At 42.5% G+C, this 22,485-nt stretch overlaps 1 protein-coding gene across 2 annotated transcripts in view; it reads left to right on the top strand.

Moving 5' to 3' along the window:
• The window catches only part of rusc1 (RUN and SH3 domain containing 1), a 31,472-nt gene that overhangs the window by 120 nt on the left and 8,867 nt on the right, over positions 1 to 22,485 (top strand). The window contains exons 2-11 of one of the 2 annotated variants that reach the window (XM_028470650.1): positions 1,656 to 4,963; positions 9,040 to 9,864; positions 11,867 to 11,989; positions 14,349 to 14,425; positions 14,693 to 14,867; positions 15,812 to 15,917; positions 16,744 to 16,790; positions 16,871 to 17,364; positions 17,450 to 17,679; positions 19,225 to 19,383. In XM_028470650.1, coding sequence (XP_028326451.1) covers positions 1,783 to 4,963; positions 9,040 to 9,864; positions 11,867 to 11,989; positions 14,349 to 14,425; positions 14,693 to 14,867; positions 15,812 to 15,917; positions 16,744 to 16,790; positions 16,871 to 17,364; positions 17,450 to 17,679; positions 19,225 to 19,383 — 5,417 coding nt within the window. In that variant the 5' untranslated portion in view covers positions 1,656 to 1,782. The remainder of the gene's footprint in view (positions 1 to 1,655; positions 4,964 to 9,039; positions 9,865 to 11,866; positions 11,990 to 14,348; positions 14,426 to 14,692; positions 14,868 to 15,811; positions 15,918 to 16,743; positions 16,791 to 16,870; positions 17,365 to 17,449; positions 17,680 to 19,224; positions 19,384 to 22,485) is intronic. The other variant, XM_028470651.1, reaches the window with a different exon arrangement.

Raw genomic sequence — 22,485 nt, 5'->3', positions numbered from 1 at the left:
CTTTCGACTGTTTATTTCAGAGCTGATTTAACCCATCGGTTGGCAAAAGGAACGCGTCTCTACACGGAGGAAGTTAAGATATGTGGATTATGCTTTAATGGTATCATTTTCCGCATTGTTTGCATTTAAATGCACGGGTATAATTACCTTCTGTTTTGATTGTGACGGGAATGTGATCTAATAAAGTGCTGAGATAAATAAGGGCCTGTATGTCTATGTGTGTGTGTATGTGTGTGTGTGTGTGTGTGTGTGTGCGATGCGGGTGGAGGTATTCCCCCCCCTCCCCTCCTCATCCACCCGTCCTCCTGTCTCCATCAGCTCTGTGGGTCGATGCATGCAGGGTAAGACAACGACTACAGGACGGGATCAGTCACGCCTGACGATGAGCTGCTGCTTTTTTTTTTTTTTTTTAATGTTTATTCTTTTTAATTCCCAGCCTCTGTTTGTTCATCCTAAGGCCTGGAGTAAACATTGGCTCCTGTGATTTCTATTCCTCAGTGATGTGAAGGACACTGAACAGCAGCAGAAGCAGTGAATTTAGGCTTTTATAAAGGCTTTCTCTACTGTTCACTGCCCCTGGCTGAATATTTCATGCTCCAGTTAAATAGACTTTGTGTACTTCATTGGACGGGGTAGTGCGCTTTTGATATTTATTTATTTTTAATGTCATGTTGCTTGTCATATTACCCTGGTGCCTATTCTCTGCCTGGCACAGAGAGTGAGACAGCTTGGCTAAAAAATACCACCGCTTGGTGTGAGCTGAATATGATGAGTAACAGTTAACCAGGTGGCAGATCTGATCCAAGGGTGTCAGCTTGTCCAGGCAGGCAGGTGTTATAGCAGATAATACAGGTTGACTACTTTCATCCAGTTCATTGTAAGTTAAATCATTTTTAATAAAGGTATCCTGGCTTGGTGTTTTGATTCAAAGCATTTGACGTTTAATCCTATAAAGCCTTAATTTAGTTTTGCACTGACAAATTTGGAGTTGGAGATTATGGTTCCCAAAGAGCTGTTAACATGTCTTTGACAACTTAATGCCATAGTTTTTAATGTGTAGACAAACACATTTGGTAGACCTATGTTCCTTGCTTGATTAGCCATCCTGGCATGAACAATAGACTGAAGTAGACAATAGATTGTAGCTCAGTCCGACACAGAGGTCAATAAATCCTACAGTAACTAAAGAAGCCTTGAATATAAGATTTGGAATGTCTATAAGCTAAATGCCAAGATTAATTAATTAGTGCATGTTTGATTTAAAGGGAATCTGCATGTCATTTATAATCTGCATTGTATTTACAACATCATCAGTCCTTTCAAATGACTCGGATATGAATGAAGTTCCAACATGCATTTATGAGGTAATATTAGAAAATGGAAATTCCTCGATGCATGAATACATGAGTTTTCAACTTACAGTACATTTTAAATTGTCTGTGCAGTTTAGAAAAAAAAAAAAAAAACTGGACTTTAGTTATACTCTTTTTTTGACACTGAATATTTTTTTTGATATTTTAGTGTAATTGGTTATGGGGTTAATTTCAAAAGTACAGATAGTGATATGAGGACACATTTAAAGTAAGAAAATAGTTTTTGAAGAGCAGAATTTGTCCATAGTTATAATTCCCTGTGTTTCTGCTTTGATTTTGCAGGATCTTAGGAGTCAAGCCAAAATGTGACGGTTGCACCGCATCATTGTTTTGGATCTTTCCAGTCTGAAGCACTTGTTTCTATAGCAACAGAAATATTCCTCTGTCCTAGGAAAGTCCTGTTTCCAAAATGCAGTCTTCTAGCTTCTCCTCGCAGCCTCAAAAAGCGCGACGCTTTGATGCTAGCAGACCAACCAATAACGGAGCTGGAAGAAAGTCAACTGCTCCAGGTCTTCAAAAGGAGAATAAAAACAAGAACACGATCAAAACATCCTCCCCACGTCAAGCTGCAATAAAAGGACCCACTGCTTCCACCAGGACCAGGTTGGAAGTACAGCCACGGGCTCCCCTGTCCCAACCCAAGTTTAGATTACAGAAACAGGGTGCCACCATTTCTAAAACAGCCAAACCCAAACCTAAAGGTGCTCAAGTAAAAGTTGCAGGGCAGAAAGCACCTGCATCTCCTCCACCTCCTCCACTCCCAAACAACCTCCCACTTGACCCAAACTGCAATGAACCGAGCCTCCCATGCCTGTGCTGTGATGGTCGGTCACCGCAGGACCATAATAGCATGTTTAACCATAACCACAACAACAACAACACAATTTCTTTAAGACAGCAAATGCAGCTACCGCCGCCCCCTGCTCCACTAGCCCAGAGGCTGGATGGGCCTGGGGCTCAGGCTCAGCCTCCATCCCAGCCACAGAACAAGTTGGAGCACTCCAGATGCTCCTCTGCCAATGTGGAAAACCAAAAGGTGGATGAAAGAAATCATCAAGACAACAAACAAAATATAAAGGTTGAAGATGACGATGATGAAGAAAGCAGTGGGGATATCGATATTGATGATGATGATGACAGTGATGATGAAGATGATGACACTTTGGTACCATCATGCTGTGATTGTCCCCCTTCCCTTCTGGAGTTTTCTCTATCCTCTTCTACTTCCTCATCGTCCACTTCCATCAGCTCTTGTTCTGATATGGAGTCCGACTGCTTGGATCAATCTGCCTCCATATGCTCTTCCCAAGACCAAGAGAATCTGTGCACCGCTCTGTCCCCCAAAGACTCTGTTTCACATTTTTCAAACTGCCAGCCTCCTGCACGATCACTTCCATCTCTCCCTGTAGGACTAAACCCCTTCTCTCGACCATCACATTCATCAAGTTCCCTCTCTTCTCTAGATGAGGGCTACCCTTCTGCGCTTGACACCCCCTCTCCAGACTACTTGGGAGTCAAGGATGTGTCTGAAGTTAAACTCGGCCTGCTTGACTTTCTTGAATCTGTTGGAGAGTTTGGAAAAATGGAGCGCTTTAGCCAGATCATCCAAGTAGCTCGTTGGGATCTTGATGCGGAGCAACACTGGGATGTGATGAGAGATCGATTAGATCATCTGGATCGTTTGGAAAAGGTACACAGGGAGGTAAAATTAGCTTACTTTGCCAGACTCCATGAAAAGGGTTTTGATCTTGAAGATCTAGAGGAGCAGGACCTCTCAGATGTCATGGATGAAATGGGAAACATTGAAATTCCCTGGAAGTTTTATAAAGCTCACAAAGTAACAATGAGTGACTCACAGGAGTTCTCGGATGCTGGTGTTGACCTCACTGCCCCATCAGATTGTGATGATCCACTTCCTGATTCACTTACCCCTTCCCCAGTTGAGCCACCAGCAAGACCCCCAAAACCCCCAGTGAGACATGCAAGTGTGAGCTCTGACCTCCACACCTACATAAACATCAGCAGAGAGACCACCTCTATGGCTGTCACCACCTCTCCGTTGACCACTTTCTCTCCAAACTCCACCTCCCCCACATTCACTACGTTTCGATGTGAAAAGCCACTACCTCCATCGCCACCATCCATTCCTCCACTTCCAGCCTCTAAGCAAGTCCCTTACCTCACCCTGTACACCACTCAGGCCCTGACTCCATCTCTTCCTACCCCGACTCCTCCAATACCTCCCCCTCGAAGGCGTCACCTTGCCCGGAAAGAAGCTCAGCGTCTTGCAGCTCTTCAAGTTGAACAAGAGAAAACTCCCCTCTCCCTTCCACCCCCTACCTCACGTCCACCACCTCTACCACCTCCACCTGTAATCTCAGTCACTTTCTCTTCTCCTCCTGCAATACCGCCTCCTCCTTCTCTACCTCCTCCCCCCTCCTTCCATGCACTAGATGTAGAGATTAGAAAGTTACTCATGCTTGCTGGACTGACCCAAGCAGAGCTTCTCAAACTGAGTCCAGAGCTTGGTGTGTGTGTGGATGCGTTAGAGGACGAGGGGCTGGGATGCATTGATTCTGGATCTCTAGAGACAGAAGGATTCAGACTTCAAAGTGAGGAGGATGAAGATGAATTTAATGCAATCTTAACAGCAAGAGATAAAAAAACTGAAAAACTGGTGGAAGGGCAAACCATAGAAGAACAACAGAACAATCAAGAGCTTAAAGAAATACAAAGAATCACTTCATTTACTGAGATGGCAAGAAGAAAGAAGAACACTGGTCCGATATGCGACACTTACTTTAGCACCAGTTTTAGCAAAACTCATGAAGCAGAAACTAAGAAAATCAACTTTGACACTTTCCATTATCCTACTGAGGCACCAGACTCACCTCCTCCTCCACCCCCTCCTCGGCCCCTACCTCCGATTCCTTCCACTGCGTTGCCCGCTAAGGTCAGCACTCTGGTAGCCAACTCCAAGCAACCCGAACGTTTTGATTGGCTCATTGCATTTACACCTGAATGTGAATCCCAACCTCAGCTCCCATCAATAGAAAAGAGAAAATCATACATCGGGGCACCAAAAAAACTGAGCACATCAAGTGCAGCTCCAGAGTCAGCTCCACCTCCAGAGTCCGCTCCAAAGGTCACAACCTTTAAAGAGCTACGTTTACGCAAAAAGAGTGGCTCTCCACCAACAAAGGTGATCACAGCCCCAGAACCTGACCCCACAGTTATCACTCCAGACCCAGACATACTCTATAACTTGAAGTGGAGAAAGGAGAAGGCGGACAGTGATGGCATCCAGTGGGAGTACACCTCCCAGGCTCAGGCCTTGTTCATGCAGCCACCACCAGCCCTCACCTCCATGGCTGCTCTCCAGGAGATGCTCCAGAGGGCAGATGTGGAGGGTCGACAACCAGAGCTCTGCCCCTTGCAGAAAATTGGTTCCTCTGTCAGTGACAGCAGTCTTTGGACCATGGGCAGAGAATGGCAGAGTGGGGAAATTAGAAGGGAGGAAACAGAGCAAGAAAAGGAGGAGGTGAGGGGGCTAGCTGATGGAGGAAGGACTTTGGAAATGAGAACTACAGGTGAGGCTTTTATTTAAATTGACACATTTGTTATAAAAGTTATTTTTGGATGCAATGAAAGTAGATGTATACATGTTTACTTGTATATAATGAGGAAAAATGCTTGCCTTCTGCAAATATTCAATCAAGGATTGGCTAATGATAGACGGGAACAGATGGGATGTCCTTTTCTCAGAGAAGTACAGACGATCGAAAAACATGAGAAATAAAAGCGAGAATCATTACACATGAGATATGGAGTTGGAGCAGACCGATGTAAAGAGAGCATGAGTGATTGATGGATAAAAGATGGAGAGAAAACAGATGATGCAGGTTGGACTCAGATAAAGGCAAACAGCAGTAAGAAATAGAAGAATTAAGACAGTGAAGGTAATGAAGGTAAATTGGGATGGAAAGAGGAGATTGGAAACTTTCCAGGCAGTTTATACTGTACTGTTGTCAGGGTGTGATATCACTAGATGCTTATTGAATTATTTATCTGCACTTTCTTCTGAGGGGCAGGAGATGATAAAAAGTTCAATTCCAGCCCTTTCTACTTTAGTCATTCAACTTTACTATGTACTTATTATCTTTTCATTTGCACCTTAACGTGAGCTATTTTTCCTTTGCATAGGAAAAAATGTAGGTTTGAATTGTTCTGAAGTATTCAGCTTGGATTACTGATTGTTTGACACTGGCCTTCTCTTTTCTCTCCTGCCTGTCTCCTTGGCTCTCTCTGGAGTGAGTGGTGCTGATCACTCAGATCAAGTTACTGTACTTATCTCATTCAGTGTAGCAGTAGGTTACAGAGAAACCAATCCCTCACATTGTCAGACTATGGATGCATTTAACTGTTTAATTTAATGACAAAAGTGTAATAATGGTATATTAAAGGTCGGAAGTATATTTTTGTTTTTAGTTGTGCTGAGATTTTTAAATCATGGAGATATAGTTGAGGCTTGTGGTGTGGTCAGTGACGTGCCGGGAGCACTAGGGTTGGGTAGGCAGGGCGTTGCAAATCGAGACCACCATGTCGACACCAATGGCAATTTCATATATTTCGGCTGGCAAGTGTTAATCTAACAAAATCAAGATTGTAAAAGACCATTAAAGAAACTTAAACGATTATTCAACAGCAGCCTCCATACTCTCCCAACAAGATATATCTCATGACACGACAGCGCATCCATTGTTTGTGTTGGAAACACAGAAACACGGAGAAAATGACAACAACAACAAAAACAACCTTGTGCACCGTTCACTGTGGAAAGTACAAATAATTTTCTGACCTGCCCGTTGCTGATGGTCTGGTAGCTCAGGTGTTGGTCTCCCATCTTTTAAAAGCTGTCGTTTTTCCTTATAAGAAAGTTGTGAAGGTTTCTCTATCGTCTCTAGTGCTGTTATCCTGCCTGTAGTGTTATCCCGCTCACTAGCTAGAGAACATAGCAGTGGATGCGCTGTATCAATTCACTAATGCACTGTGAACGTTCGTATAGCATTTACCATAGCACGTTTATGTCCAAAGGCAGCGTAGCGATCTGTCTTTTTACGTAAATGATTTTCATATTGGGGAACTGACTGCACATGCGCAAGCACATCCACACTGATATGAGGGAAAAAGGCAGAGCAGCAGTGTACATTTGGAAGAGGGTGTGGCCTCTGCCAAATGCACACTGCTGCTCGGCCTTCACTGTAATACAGCGCAGGAGTGAGTGAGTGTCACTCCTTGCAGTCAAGGAGTGACTTGTGCATCGTCTCTGCCGTACCAGGAAGTAAGTGTTTAGTCATATGGGCTATAAAAAGCACAAAATGCTGACACTTTCAAACTTATAGGTACTGTAGGCTATCGGAAATTGAAAAATGAATTATAATTTTATTATAATTAAAACAAATAATCATAATATCAATTCACCCTTGGGTAGGCACTGCCTACCCTGCCTACCCTGACTGCACGTCACTGGGTGTAGTTTATAGGAAGGTGGCTTCTTTTTTTTTTCCATTTTATTTTGAATTGCTTTTATGTGTGTTTCTGTCTTTGAGTAATATGGTTTACACAGGAGTTGGGCAACTTTTATCACAAAGGGGCCACAAAAAAGTGATTTTCTGATCCGAGGGCCACATTATCAACATTAATGTCAGCATTTAGAATAATGAACAATCTTAACATTAATACAGGGAAGAACAATACATTTGTGTTGTCATTTCTTGTGTTTTTGGTGTAATATATTGTTTTTTTTGTTGTTGTTGTTTTGTAATTTTCTATTTTTTCTCTCATTAGGTGTTGTTGTTGCCGTTGTGTGTTTTTTTGAGTCATTTTGTGTATTTATGTTGTCTAGTGTATATTTCTTTAAAGTTGTTTGTGTTTTTAACTCATTTTGTGCATTTAGTTCAGGGGCCGCTCAAAATTAGAATGAGGGCCGCATGTGGCCCCCGGGCCACAAGTTGTCCATGTTTGGTTTACACCCTCATTCTAAAAGCATAAAAACATTTATATTTTGACAGAGACTTGTCATTTTTTCTTAATTATTTTTTGTAAACATCAGTGCACTGTACACACTTAAGACTGTGCACTCTTGTGGACCAAACCTATAAAGAGGTGTACACCTTTAAATGCTCAAGGGGTGGAGCTAAGTGCACCGACCAATGGCAGTTAGGAGTTGACAGAAAATAGGAAGTATCCGTTTCAGTCCAAAACTAGCTGAAGTCTAACCAAGATAAACCAACATGTTTCCTTTGTAGATACATTATGTGTGATGGGGTTCATGGCAGGTGAGATACCGAGTCTTTTAAAAGCTAAACAAACATGATCCTATATGCTAAGTTAGCACTGACTGTGACTGTTTAGTGACAGTCTCACCTTGTGTTATTCCATGTTGTTATATGTCCAATCAGCATGACTAAATATAATATAGATATATACAAAGTACAGTGTTTATTTAATGGATACGAAGAGTCTACATTACATAACATTGGTGACAAAGTGAAAAAGCAAAGTGCCTCTGCTTAACTAGTGTATATTATATAATCAAACCTTTCACTTTTCTTCTTATCATTTAAACATTAACACACAAAGGCAGCAATGACTAGTACAAGGTAATGGAATTGTAACATTTAATAGAAACGATATAGAAATTCGGTTTATAGCACACGTGCACGTCATTTCCCAAGAAAGAAAAGAGTCAAACTGTATTTCAAATGTAACATTGTCAGCTGATTAGCTAAATAATATAAGCTGGTAAATACTTAGAGTGATATATGTTACCCTTTTAGAGCAACATTTTTCAACCTTGGGTTTGTGACCCCATGTGGAGTCGCCTGAAATGTCTAGTAATAATAAAAATATAATGAATTACTGATTATTAGTTTTTCTTTCACGTTTTATTATTCAGTGCAAAAAAAAAAAAATGTGTGGCCCCGTGCTCCCATTTAAACACTCCTGGTGGTGTAAAGTATCAACCAATCAAATGTAACAGGGTGTAATTAGAGCAGTCGTCTTGCTCAGTGACGAAGTGAAATGAAAAATTAGTGAGCTCCACCATGTAAGGAGAGACTCAGTATTTGCAGTTCTGTGGGTGTCGAATGCAGAGTAAGGGAATTTATGTGTAGAAATACTATTATTCAAATTCAAATTATTGGTGCTCGTAGTGATGTCATGTCATCTATTTGGGAAACCGTGACTAGCATTGGTAGGAAACTGACAGCTGCTCCATCATGTCCTGTTGTGCCAAATGTTAAATCAGAGTGTGTGTTTTTGCATGCCATAAGTCAGATCCATGTACTGTCGGTGTGTACCTGACCTGTGAAGATACTGCATTGCTGCATTTGTTACATGATGATTTGTATTAACTTGAAAACACAGGATATACTTTTGTGTATTTTTCTCTCAACTGACACTAACATTTTCTACATTTCTTTCTCCTTCCCATTTTCTCTTCCATGTATTTTCTCTCCCATCCATCCCATTTGGTTGTTTTTTTCCACTCTCTGTCCTATGCTTTGCACCGCTATCATTTTGCTCATGCATCTTCCCTCTCCACCCCAACTCCCACACTATACTATTAATGGCCCCGCTTCCCTTTTTTTCCCATATCGAGCAGTTTCCTCACCCCCACTCTCCCTCGCCCAGTCTTCCCAGCCCTACTTCCTTCACTCTGCAATCCCTGCATTTCGCCCCGGCTACTGTCCCTCCCACACCCCAGTAACCCACAGACCTGACGTCCATGACGGCCAGGAGTTCAAGGACAAGCAGCCCAGCACAGATGTGTTAAGTGATGGGTTTAGCTTTGAATCCCTGGATGACTTAGGGGTGGACTCCCCTCTCAAATATGAAGATGTTTGTAATCACGATACAAATATGATAAATAATCTCACCAGTGATTTAAAAAGCGAAGTACGAGACATTGTGTCTGACTCCCTCTGTAATTTTGACTCACTTTACAGCAGTGAGTCAGACCAGCTGTGTGACGCTGTCACTGAGTCTGGTTTAGCTGTGAGCGACACCATCCAGGACCCTGGATGCACCACACCGTACAAAAATATTGAAGTTATGATGAAATTTTCAAACAGCGTCTTTGCTACAGATTCACTGTATTCCACAAAGTGTGGCAACAAGGCCAGGACATCCAAAGAACTCCCCCCTCTGCCCTCCTACTACCTTTACCACCCCAAGAACTGTCCCCTTCACAGGGGCGCACCCCCACGCCTCTCCCCAATCGGGGCACTCTCCCCTCCCCATCGCTCCGGTGCCCCCTCATCGGAGGCAGCGAGCTCTACCCTCAGCTCCCCGCTTTTCCCCCGCTCGTACACCTTACCAGCTCTCACTGCCCCCCTCTACTATCCAAACCTTTATCCTCCAATACCATTAAGAGCGCCCCCCCTTCCCCCAAAACTCTACCAGGCACCTCTGCAGTCACACGTGACGAGTAAGACCTCTCTCTCGCTCTCTCTCTCTCTCTCTCTCTCTCTCTCTCTCTCTCTCTCTCTCTCTCTCTCTCCCTCTCTCTCTCTCTCTCTCTCTCTCTCTCTCTGTTCTACACTCTCTCTTTGTGTCAGACATGTTTTGCATGTTATTCTTTCCATCGTTGTTTTCTCTGCATTATGTACGTTGGTGCTGAAAAGTTGCCACGTGTTTCAAGCCATGTGGAATTTTACCAGAGGTGTAAAGAGTACTGATATCTCCTACTCAAGTAAAAGTACTGTTACTTGATTGAAATTGTACTCGAGTACAAGCAGGGTCCTGCGGATCCTTAAAAAGGCATGAAATTCATGAATCTAAAAATAAGGCCTTAATTGTCATTGAAATGTCTTGAATCAATGTTTCAAAAGTCTTACATTTTAACACATAAGTATGATTTTATGATTGTAATTAGTCTCACACTTCAAAATAAATGGTAACATTTGTTTTTTTTTAAAAAAAAGACAGTGGAACAAACTACAAAACAGTGACGTGTTTGCAGCAGGACTTTCAACAACATGGGGAAATATAAATTTAACAAAAATTGCCTGATGAAATTAAATTTCAAATGGCAATAAAAAAAAGTCTTAAAAAGTCTTGAATTTAATGGGACTGAAGCTGTAGGAGCCCTGACATGTTGAAGTTAGTCATACATAAAATACTCAAGTACAAGTAAAAAGAAGCTAATCTAAATAGTACTTAAAGTAGAAGTTACTAGTTACTTTTCCACAAAGGCATCTGTATAAAATGAAAGGTCTGTCAAAATGTACAATTCATTTTAAAAATGAAAAAACATCAATGAATTCAATTAAAAATACACAAATTCTCAGGCTCTAAATTAAGCTACATTTATGAACTCTAAAACTGAGAAAATAACCATCGTTCAATGCTGTTTTGGCGCAATGCATTACGTTTAATCTGATTGGTCGGCTATCATGTGATGCATTTGATTGTTGTCTGGTCATTTCATTTATTGTAGTTTCACAATGTCCGTTGATCATTTTAAAACAAAAATATAATAATTTACTCAGTAACGGTTTGGTGTAGAAATGTAATGAATTACTAACATACTTAAGTACAAGTAAAATTACTGATTTAGAAATGTACTCATAAAAGCAACTCAAATACAGTAACATGAGTACTTGTATCTGTTACTTACACCTCTGGATTTTACTGATGTAAAAAAAATTGTGGCTGCTTTGAGTATCAGCGGATTCATTTTATCTGCAAACTGTAAGGAGCTGTTTCTGACTGACCCTCATCGCTCTATAATTATCATCACATCCATTTTTTTATTTTATTTTTGCATTGTTGTCTTTTTTTCTTTTGCATGTGTTAAAATAATCATGCATTTAATACAAGGCTCCGCCCTAACGGCTGCTTCGTGATGCTCAAAAGAAAAATAATAGATTGTCCCCCCCACCCCTCTGTGTTTATTTTGCTTTTATGTGTATGACGATTAATTAAGGTAATCCCAACATGAATTCCACTGCTGTCGGTTCATGTGTAAAAGTGTTGTCCAGGCAGTTTATATAAATGCATTTATATAAACAACAAAGCGAATACTCCACATTGAGTCTTGATGTAGCTGCTGCACCTTGTTCCCAGCCCTGCGGCTCCTCCTCTCTCACACATATTCCTCTATAAAGTACATGATAGCATGCGCGTGCGTGTGTATTTGTTAAACTCAGTGCATGGAATCCTGTTTTAAACCTCAAGGCATACAAAAAGACACCCCTATAGAACCAGACGTGGAAGCACAGACTGCTCGCACACTGTTACCAGTACTGCCATCTGCCTCCATCTGCTTTTATCTGCTTCTTCATTGTTAAATGGCTCTTACTAATTACACAATTATTATTATTTATTTATTTTTTTTTGTAATTCAGTGGCAATGAATTCTGCATTTGTTTCATTTGTTCTTGTGTATGTTTTAAATGGTGTGTAATTGTTCTTGTTGTTCCTGTCAGCTGTTCGCAGTGTTTCGTTGGCAGGGCTCGTGCAGAAGGCTGAGACACAGTGTGAGGGCGAAGATGTGAAGCATCCGAGGAGAGCTCCAAGTCTGTCCGCTCAGTGCCTGCAGGAAAAACGAGGTGTGGAATGGATTACAGTATATTACTCCGTGTTTTTCTATCCAGCTGTTACTTAAATGGTGGTCTGTGTTGGAAACATGTTCAAAAGTAGTGCCATTAATTTGTCGTTGATTAATCTTGCCTGAAGCAGCCAATTATTTGCCCCATTGATTTTTTTTTAAACCTGTGTGCAATAGGTGTGATGTGTAATTAGTTTGAATGTATTTACTTTTGTAACACACACAGGCAGACATAGGAAACTGGCGGCCCTGGCCTTCGGTCTAATTTTACGTCGCCCCCAGTACATAGTACATTAAAAAACACAAAGAATTACAACATAGTAAAAGACAAGAGAAAAACACAGAAAATACACCAAAAACACACAAAACTACTACAAAAATGAATAAAACGACAACAGTAATACACAAAATTACTCAAAAAAATATACAAAATGACATTAAAATGACAACAGAAGTACACCAAAAGACAAGAAAAACACGAATAATGACTCTGCTCACCCACAGCACTAACAAGCAAGCAATACAACAGCAGAAATTCACAAATATGACTCCAAAAAATGCAAAATGACTCCAAAAAACATGTATTGTACAGTAAAAATACGCAAAAGGACAACAGAAATATACAAAATGCCTTCCAACAACAAACAAAGAGAAAAACACACAAAATTACTATAAAAACGAATATTTCTTTCCAGTATTCATTCTCAGATAGCTCATTATTCTAAATGCTAACGTGAATGCTGTTAAGGTGGCCCTCCGGTCAAACAAACACATTTTTGTGGCCCCGCTGTGATAAAAGTTCCCTACCTCTGCACATAGCTGTGCTGTGTAATTAGTTTGAATTTAATTTTTTCTTTTTTTATAAGTGTAATTCTTCATAGAATTATTTTCCTATGAATTGCTGTCAATGTCGTCATGAGAAATGCTCATAAATCCTTTACATTAAGAGTAAGTGTACATTACATATACATATTGAATATTGTAAATTCAGTACACAGAAATGATCTTTAAATCATTATAGTCTTAGGTTTGTTTTTTCAGACCAGGGGCAGTTTATTGACTAAAAAAACAAAACGTTTAACCAAAATTGTTTTTCAAATGATATATTTCACTTGTAAGCTGTGGTACATGAGGTATCATTACATGAGCTGTTAATTTTATGGATAGAGAGCAGCTTCATACCTCCTGTCTATATTTATTTCATGCTCACTCCACATTATTCCATCTTTTTCCATGTTCTGTCAGAAGAGAGCAAGTACATTTTGTATTTGAGTAGTAATTAAAAGTAATTTTTGCAAGATCCACCAATCATTCTGTGTCATGGTGTCATATGACGATTTAAAAAAAAATCAAACTGTTTCAAAATTGGTCATAAATTCAGTGAACAATTCTAATTTGAGATTGTTGCTGCATTGCTATACAAGCACCCCTGCCTTTGCTAACCCCGACACAAGATGGCGCCGCTTGGTCACGCCTCTCCACAGGTGATGAGGCGTCTGCTTATATGATATCTATGGGTGTTCCAGGGTGCTGTAACAAGCTTGGAAAACCCTCATCTAAACAACAGTGCATCTGTCACAGTAATGCTGAATTAAGACATTTTTGGTTCACATTTTACTTTTTTTTTTACTTTTCAATAGAATTGTTATATTCATCCCTCCATATTCTGAACTGCTTGTTCCTTTTTTTTCAGGGTTGCTGGGAGAATTGTTATAGTAAAATAGTAAAATTGAATTTCTAGGAACCTAAAGCAGGGATTTTCAACTGATGGGTCGGGACCCAAAAGTGGGTCACAGACCTGTATTAGGTGTGTTGCGGACAGCTGGTGAAAAACAAATAAATACTTGATTTCTCTCATGTTGGACTTCTCTTTTATTTTGAAAGAAACTTATCTTTTGACAGGCATGCTGTGAAATGAATGTTCCTAAGTAATAGATTTATGTTTTAAAAAAGATAATACAGTATATGTGTGTTTTCAACAGCTATTTTGGAAAAACTAAATTTAGTTGGATGAACTAATATGATAACCCCTAACATAAAGTGTACCTCCACATATAAAGATTAATAACTTCCAGTAGTAAAGTTAAGTAGCAAAGTTCTGCTAATGTTTATCTTGCTTCACACTGTGTTGTGCTTTTGTTGATGATTTTAAATGTTTTTACTGATGATTTTAAATGTTTTTACTGATTATTTTAAATGTTTTTACTGATGATTTTAAATGTTTTTTGCTGCCGATTTTAATGTTCTTATTGATTTTAGGCTGTCTATTGTTTTCTGTTTTGATCATGTAAAGCACATTGAGTTGCCTTGTGTATGAAATGTGCTATACAAATAAATTTGCCGTGCCTTGTTCCCTTCAGCTCTGGTCGGTGCGGTCAGTGTGGCAGTGGAAGCCATCTTGGCCCAGTTCAGTTCCTCTCGGACTGTGGTCCAGAAGGTGAGTCTGTTAGCTACTTTCGATCATCTACAAGTAATTTCTGTTTAATTAACATCGTAAAAATCAATATATTGCATCTCTCTCACTGACTACCCCCCCCCCCCCCACTACATCACATGTTTCTCTTACCCAATCATTTATGTGTGTGATTCACCTTGAGTCATAATTTTTCTCTTTTTTCCTTTGTCCCTTGCCATCATCGTTCTCATTCTGTCCTACTTTCCTCTCTCTGTCCCCTCCTCCTCTCCCCTCCTATCCTCTCCATAGACATTATCTGGAGACAGCACTATAAATCCATCTCTGGGCCGTCTGGTGCTGCAGTGCCTCTGCCCCGCCCTCCACAGTCTGCTGACCGATGGCTCCAAACCGCATCAGAGTGACCTGATCGCGGGCAGGAGACCAAACTCTCCCTGGGGTCTGGTCCAGGCCTCAACCAGGCCAGGTAGGACTAGATCATGGAAATTAGATATCGCTCACTAGGCTGAGTGTGCTATAAGTCATATTACAGTGGTTCTCAAACTTTTTTGGCTCAAGTACCCCCTTTTTCTCATTTCTGAATTTAATATTTTGCATAGAAAACTATTTAAAAACGATAGAACGTAATGATGGAATGAACGAGTGATAACACACATTTTAAAGAATCTCATTTTGTAAATAAATGGAATGAAACAGTTTTAAGTGCAGTGGTTCCCAACTTTTTTTGGATTGTGACCCCATTTTGATATCAAGAATTATTGGGGACCCCAAAGACATTTTTTTTTTTCTACAGTTAGTTTTTGATCATGTTTGAGCTCCGATATTTACTTATTTTTATTTTTTTACTGCATTTTAGTGAATGTATAGAAATACAGTTCTCTAAGATCGTGTGTTGTTTAAAATAAATAAATAAATAAATAATTACAACGTTTCTAAAAATCTATTTTCATTTTTCAGAAATTTCAAGCGACCCCATTTAAACTTCAGGCCCATTGGGTCCCAACCCCAAGGTTGAAAAACAAAAATGTAGTTCCTTATGAATAGATGTATTTCTATAGTTTTTATCATTTCTAGTCATCTCACACCTGGGGTGGGACCAAGACTGACACTTCATTTGTTAATTTTGCACTCTCTTTCTCTCAAGTACCCCCTGCAGTGTACACGGACCACCATTTGAGAAGCACTGAGTTATAAGATATACCCTGCAGACCATCTGTGTATAATTTTCCCACACATTGTCAATAACTGTGAATGTTATTGTTGGAATAGAGAGAGAACAACAGGATGCAGATATTGATCAGCCTGTAAGAGCAAAGCTCAACAGACGTCTTCTTTAATCGCCTTTTGTTGATTCTTCCATTGATGTACTCGTTTATATACATCGTCTTTGTCCTTCTGACTGTTTCCCAGGTCCCAAAACTCAACTGTTGTTCAATCTTCAAGTTCGAGTGAGCGAGCTGCCACAGCTCAGACAGAGCAAGCACAGGTTCAACGCGTTCCTCCTTGGCCTGCTGAAGTAAGATGTAGCTCCACCCACAACATTTATGAACCTTCTATGTGTGGATGAATCCTTACACCAGTGTTGGGGTCAATTACATTTTCCAGTTACAATTAAGTTTCCAAATACCCATGTTCAATTACAATTCAACTACGACTACAGTAATCGGCATTTTTTCCAATTGCAATTACGTCACAATAATTTTTCTATTCTCAGAAAGTCGATTACAATTACGTTCACAATTTCTAATGTTCAATTACAATTAATCACAAATACTGAGCCTGAAATAAATAACCGAATAAAAGTGTTAGCTTTCTGTTAGCATCTCTTAAGATAACGTTCCTAAATCAACAATTATCTATTATCTACTTTTTTCTTATCTATTGGTTACCTTGTTAGGCTTCAGAATCAATGAAAATATAGGTTTTAATATTTTTGGTGTGGGCGTCTGAGCCTTTTTTGTGTCGGTATACCCCTCGATAACAAAACATATTTTTAATGATAAAATGAGGGAAAGCTTGATATGAAGCATATTTTAATAAGTGTTAACTACGTACTTGTAGAACTCGACATAAACTGTAACTAATAACAGTAATAAACTTTTCTCCAGTTTTGCGTTAAATTATAATTGACATTTTTTTATTGAATTTTCATGACAATTACAATTATAAAGTTAATTATCTAAACTCAATTACAATTTAATGACGATAACGACAGCAACAGATTTTTAAAATTCCAATTATAATTATTAGCCATAATTGTAATTAATTATCAATTATGCAATTATAATTATAATTGACCCCAACCCTGCCTTACGCCTCTGTTCTCTGCTTGTGTTTGGTAGTTCAAAGCTTCTTGATTCGTGGCTGCTTCACCTTCAGTCTTGCAGTGGTGAGTTGAATAACTCTCAGCTCATGTTGCGCGTAGACAATGTGTTCAAGTAAAGTAAGTGTGTTTTCCGTCTGCTTTAGACGTGCTGAACACTTTCTACCTACCCACTTCTTTCATGCGACTGTCGCTGAGCACCTGCAAACCGATGTTCGACGAGCTGCTTCTCGTGTTGCAGCCGCTCAGCCTCCTGACCTTCAATCTTGACCTGCTCTTCCAACACCACCACTTAGAGCCAGAGCGCCATGTGCCACAGATCCCTGCTCCGCTTTGCAGGGATTCAAGACTCAAGCCATCACCGCAGGCGCCCGAGGCTAAAATTCAAGTCAGCCAATTTATTGAAAGCCTCTCAGACGTTAACTTTGGAAGCCAAAGTTCTAAGGCAGCTAAAGAGATGACCGTAAACCCAAAGATTGACGAAACCAGCACAATGACAAACGGTGATACTGCACCGCTGAAGGTTTTGGCCACTGTGGAACGGACAAGTCCTCAGCTTTTATGGGTGCAGGAAAAAGAAATGGTCGGGTTACTTCCTCCCAACATTGAGGAAGAAAGCTTGGCTCAGCAGGCGGGACAGGTAACAGCCCTGCTCTCATGTGTTCTATTTATAAATGTAAAGTTAAAGACAGTGAACAGAGATGACTTGTGTTTTGGTTTCATAGGTGTTCCAGCAGGGGTGGGGAGCTGTGATACGCTGGGGGGGGCGACTGAGCCAGAACCTGTCTGAGCTGAGTTTGGCTGCAGTGAAAAAGGAGGAGATGATAAAAGCAGATCAGCCAGACAGCGACTACACCCCAGTCAGTAGTGGGACTCCAGTACCCTGGGGCTGGGGCCGGCTGTTTGGAGCCACTAAGAGCCCCAACAGCCCCACAGGTCCCACCCCACCAACCAGGTTAGTGGAAACCATTATACCAGTGAAGCTTGGGGGAATAAGGAAAAAAAACTTTTGGATTACAAAAGGATCATTTCAACAAATTTTCAGGAGATCCTACGCACTTTGGTCTAAAAAAATTATTCAGTTTTTACCAATTGTGCCATGAATATTCAATAGGCAGAGACATGGACAATTTAGTGAGGGGGGGTATGTGTCAATTTTTGAGCTTTTATTATCTCAAAAACTACACCACATAGGAAGCTAAGGGGCAGATTCACTGAAGGTTTAGCGGTATTAAAACGTGTGCAAAAAAATGGGAGGAGGACATGCAAATAAATTAATGCAGTGGGCGCAATGCAATTCATCAAATCTGGAACTGTTTGCTGTGATAGTTTTAGCACTGGAAAATAGTACGACTGTCAAGCAGGTGCAAACACACGCAGAGATCCGCTGCAGTAAATGTTTACAAAACACAGCGGAGATGGAAAAAAGGCTCCAGTTAACCTTTGTAGTATTATTAACAGCCACTGAATGAGAAAATAAAGTGCGAGTAAAGTGTGTGTGAGGGAGAGAACAGCTGGATGCCTGAAGCACGTGTGGAGTCCGGTACGTGTGTGTTCGCTGCTCAGACCTGCTGGATGATGGTCAGTAGATCTTCAAATGGTGCAGACTGTGTTGCTGCATTAACTCGCATCAACGGCAGATCAATAGGACAGTTTCTGTTATAATCTGTCTATTTTTAATGGACTGATCAGAGCAAAGTTACAGGACCTAACGGAGCAGCCACTTTAAATTAGGGGGAAAATATAATTAGGTTTTAAAGTTGTTTTTAAAAAACAATTAATTTTTTTTTTTTATTGTTTGTTTAGAATGTCATTGTGTGCTTCTGTGCACCTCACCTTTCCACATTGAACAAGCAAACCTCTCATTTGAATAGGGCGGTCTCCACTACTTCTGCACGCGTGCATATCTCTGCTCCCTGTAATTTTATCAGCTTTGAGCTATGTACATGTACTGTTCAAATCACTAAAGATTAATCAGATAAATGCATTGGTTCTTGGGTGACAGTCTCTTGAAATCCAAAAAAAGATTTTCTTTTTACTATTTTCATATGCCCATAACTGCATGTGCGAATGTAAGGAAAAAATAATCTCCTCTCTATTTAAATTTATAGTATAAAGGTTACCCTTTTTTGGGATATAAAATAGTCTTTCTTTATGTGTCTTCTTTATTTTTATTTTGGACCCCAAATTTGGGGCTATTTCACCACTCCCAAATATTGAAAATCCTTAACATGAGATCATTGTAGCTTGCCTCTGTGTCTTATAATTTATTGTTATATAATCAATTTATTAGTGAATGTTATTTTGTTATAACTGATGTAACAAATGGTGATTGAACACCTTTTTTTCTAATAGCTAACCTGCATCCAATAGCTGTATTTTCTACTTTGTATCGACATTAATCAAACATTTCTCATATTCTCAAGCAAAGCAGCAACTGCTGAAACACTTGAAGGGAATGTTTCTCACTTGCCTGAGGTGGTGCTATGTCCTTCTACAGGCGTCCCTCTCAGTGGCTGGCTCCTGGTGTCACTGCGCTGACCCGGATGGTGAGCAGCAGCTCCGCCCCCACACTGAGAAGGCCGTACGAGTCACAGAGAGAGAGCGAGACGGAATCTGAAGGAAGGCTGGAGACGGAGGCCAAACCCACACCACCAAGGTACCACAGTTGGATTGATTTGTTTTTAATAAAGCTGCAAATGTTTTCAGTTCTGGATCAAGTCAATGATAGCGGACAATCATCACAGTATAAGAGAAATGAAAGGGCTGTAAGTCTTTGTTCAAAGTCACACTAAACAACTGTAGATATTTAAAAATGGTTTGATAAATATAATGGCTTTGAAATAAATGAATCCTGCCCAACATTTGCTTTTGATTCTCTCTCTGATCGTATATGAAACAAAAAAAAACATATTTTTTATAGGTTGAGATATAATGTGAGATATTGGGTGTTAAATGTTTCTATTTAAAAAGTCGTTTCACTGTTTTTATGTAATTATGTCATTTTTTTTAATTGGGCTTTTCCACCCTCCTACCATTATAGAGACTATCAAGCTAATATCTTACAACACTATTAATAGTGAGTAGTATTTATCATAAAACACTAGAGATAGATGCATTTTCTTTCTATTATAATCTAATTCTGATAATTACTTAACAAAATATCCAGGGAAAAAACCCATTACTGAAATACATCCATCTTTCTTTTTTTTTTTTTTTTTTTTTTTTTTCCTCTTGTCTGCACATTCTGTCGAAGGTTAACACTACAAGAAGTGCAATCTTTTAACAGCAATGCATATTTTGTTATTGCAATTAAATAAATTTATTTATTTCATTGCATAATTGTGACCATCACCAGCCCTCCCTAGGGAAGGGTAAGAAATACTTTATTAAAGGGAGGATGTAAAAAAAGAGAGGGCAGTGTTACACCAAGGTGAGGGGTTGGAGAGGGGTGGGGAAGTTAACAGGGAAGAGGAATACAAGATAGGAAATGGAATGGGTGGGGAGTAGTCGATAGATTTCAAGTGATGCGATGTGAAATTGTGGTTGTGTATATTGTGCTTATTGTTGAGTTATCAAGCCAGTTTGGTGACCTGTGTGCGGCTTAGGAATAATGGTGGTGGCTGTGAGCAGAGGAAGAAGTGAGTGGAAATTCCATAAAACAGGTATTTGGGAACAACGTGTCTGTGGTTGAGCCCAGTATGAGTGTTATCCCACAGCCCAAGGCCAGTGCATCCATGACAAATGTATTTCCAAGAACCGCCACTGCAAAACCCACGAGCCGCCCCCGGGCCCCGGAAGCAGCCAGGCCAGCAGCAAGAGCGGGCAACCCGGGGGCTCCCGGCGACCACCACACGGCCAAGCAGCCCCCCGAACGCCCCCAAGATCCCAAACCGAGAGGCAACCATCGCCCCCCCATACACACCCGAGAAAGCCCCAAGGAGCCAAGGACCCAGCGCACCACGCCACCAATCCAACCCCCAACCCCCAGACCACCCCACCCCGCCGGGAGTCTCCCCGTCGGCCCCCAGGCACCCCAACCTAGCCCCCCATGGCGCCTCAAATCACCTATTGTTGATGTCGCCCGCGCCACGGGCTTTAGTTTTTTTTTTATTTTTTTTTTTTTTTTTTTTTTAAAAGCCAGGGCCCCCTCCAAGGGCCAAGCCAGACCGCCTTGTGCATCCCCAGCACCCTGCCTCACGGGGCACTGCCCAAGCAGGGGCCGTACCATTAGGTATGCAAGGGCGCGGCACGCGGCACCCGCCCCGAAAGACCCCCGCCAGGACCGGCCCGGCCAGCCAGCCAATCACCCCGGGCCCCAGGAGCACCCCCCGGGACCAGGACCCCCCAAGGGCAAGTCCCCGGGCCAAGCCCCCCGGGACGCACCCCCCACCCCCGCCCAGGACCCGGCCACAGCCCAGCAGGACCGCACAGCCCCGGACAGCCCAAGGCCAGCAGCCCAGGGCCCGCCGCCCCCCGGGCAGCGCCAGCCACGGAGCAGCGCCACCCACCGGCCCGCGAGCAACCGGCGATCCCCACCGCGGGGACGGAGGCACCCCAAAGGCACACATCAAGTGCGGAACCGCAGCCCCGAGCCAAAGATGCCCCGGACCCACCCACCAGTCCGCAGATGGCAGGACAGACCCACCAGGCGGCCGACAGCAACCTCCACCACCGGAACAGCTAGCGCCGCCCCCCAGTAAACAGCATCGCTCCGAGGCACCTAGCAACCCCGCCCCAACCCCGGTGAGGACACCAGCACACCCCCAGCACACCCACCCCCCAAACCGGCGAGGCAGGCCGCCCCAGGCCCGCACACCGCGGGGCCCGCCCCCAAGGCCACCAGCCGACGAAACAAGCACCAAGCCCCACCCAAGGGGAGGAAGCGTCCCCGCGCTCCACCAGGCCGACACCGCCCGGAAAGACCCCGCAAGGAGAGACCCCAGCAAAGCCCCCCCGAGACCCACCGCCACGCCCGACCACACCATCCTGATGTATTTTCACTCTATGTAGTGGCCCAGCCACCAACAGAGGGGCCAGGCCCCCACCGGAGAGGCCCAAATATGTGAGCCAACCCACCACCCTGTTATGGTGCCTCTCCATTCCCCAATGGAGAGGCACTTCCCTATCCCCTGTGTGAGTGTGTGTGTTCAGTGAATGTATGGGGTGTAATTAAAAGAAGGGGGATGGAGGGGAGCGGTGCTCCCCATCCTACCTCTGTGGATATACGTGTATGTGGTGTAATAGGCCGGAGGGTGTAAGTGAGGGTACACCCTCCGGGGGGTGGCATGTTGAGGTGTGATTAAAATTGGAGGGATTAGTAGGGTAACTAGAGGTGGGAGTGCCGCCCCCACGCCACTACATAGTGACACAGGTGGCGGCCCCCTCCACCCCCAGTCCCACCATCCAGCCCCCCAAGGGTTGGGTATGGGTGTGTGGTGCATATTGTGAATGGGCCAGACCAGCTGGGAGTGAGGTGAAGTGTACATGTAGGAGGACTGTCCGGTGCGAGCCGGGCCCGTCCGCGTGGCGGGCCACGCGAGATGGTAGAAGGTGCAGACGGGCAAGCGGCACTGTGGGCCCCGGAGCAGCAAAGCCGGAGACCCCCCCCACGGCACCCCCCAGACTGCGACGGCCCCGCGGAGCACAGCGGCACCCCCCACCCCCGGGCGCAGCCAGGCACCAACCCCGTCCCCCGGTGCCCCAGGGAGCGACCCCCGCCGCACGCCGGCCCAGAGCGACGCCCCTCCGCCGCCAAGGA

This window comes from Gouania willdenowi, chromosome 16, assembly GCF_900634775.1.
Source record: "Gouania willdenowi chromosome 16, fGouWil2.1, whole genome shotgun sequence".
In the NCBI taxonomy this organism is placed as follows: domain Eukaryota; kingdom Metazoa; phylum Chordata; class Actinopteri; order Blenniiformes; family Gobiesocidae; genus Gouania; species Gouania willdenowi.
This window is presented reverse-complemented; position numbering and strand designations above follow the sequence as displayed.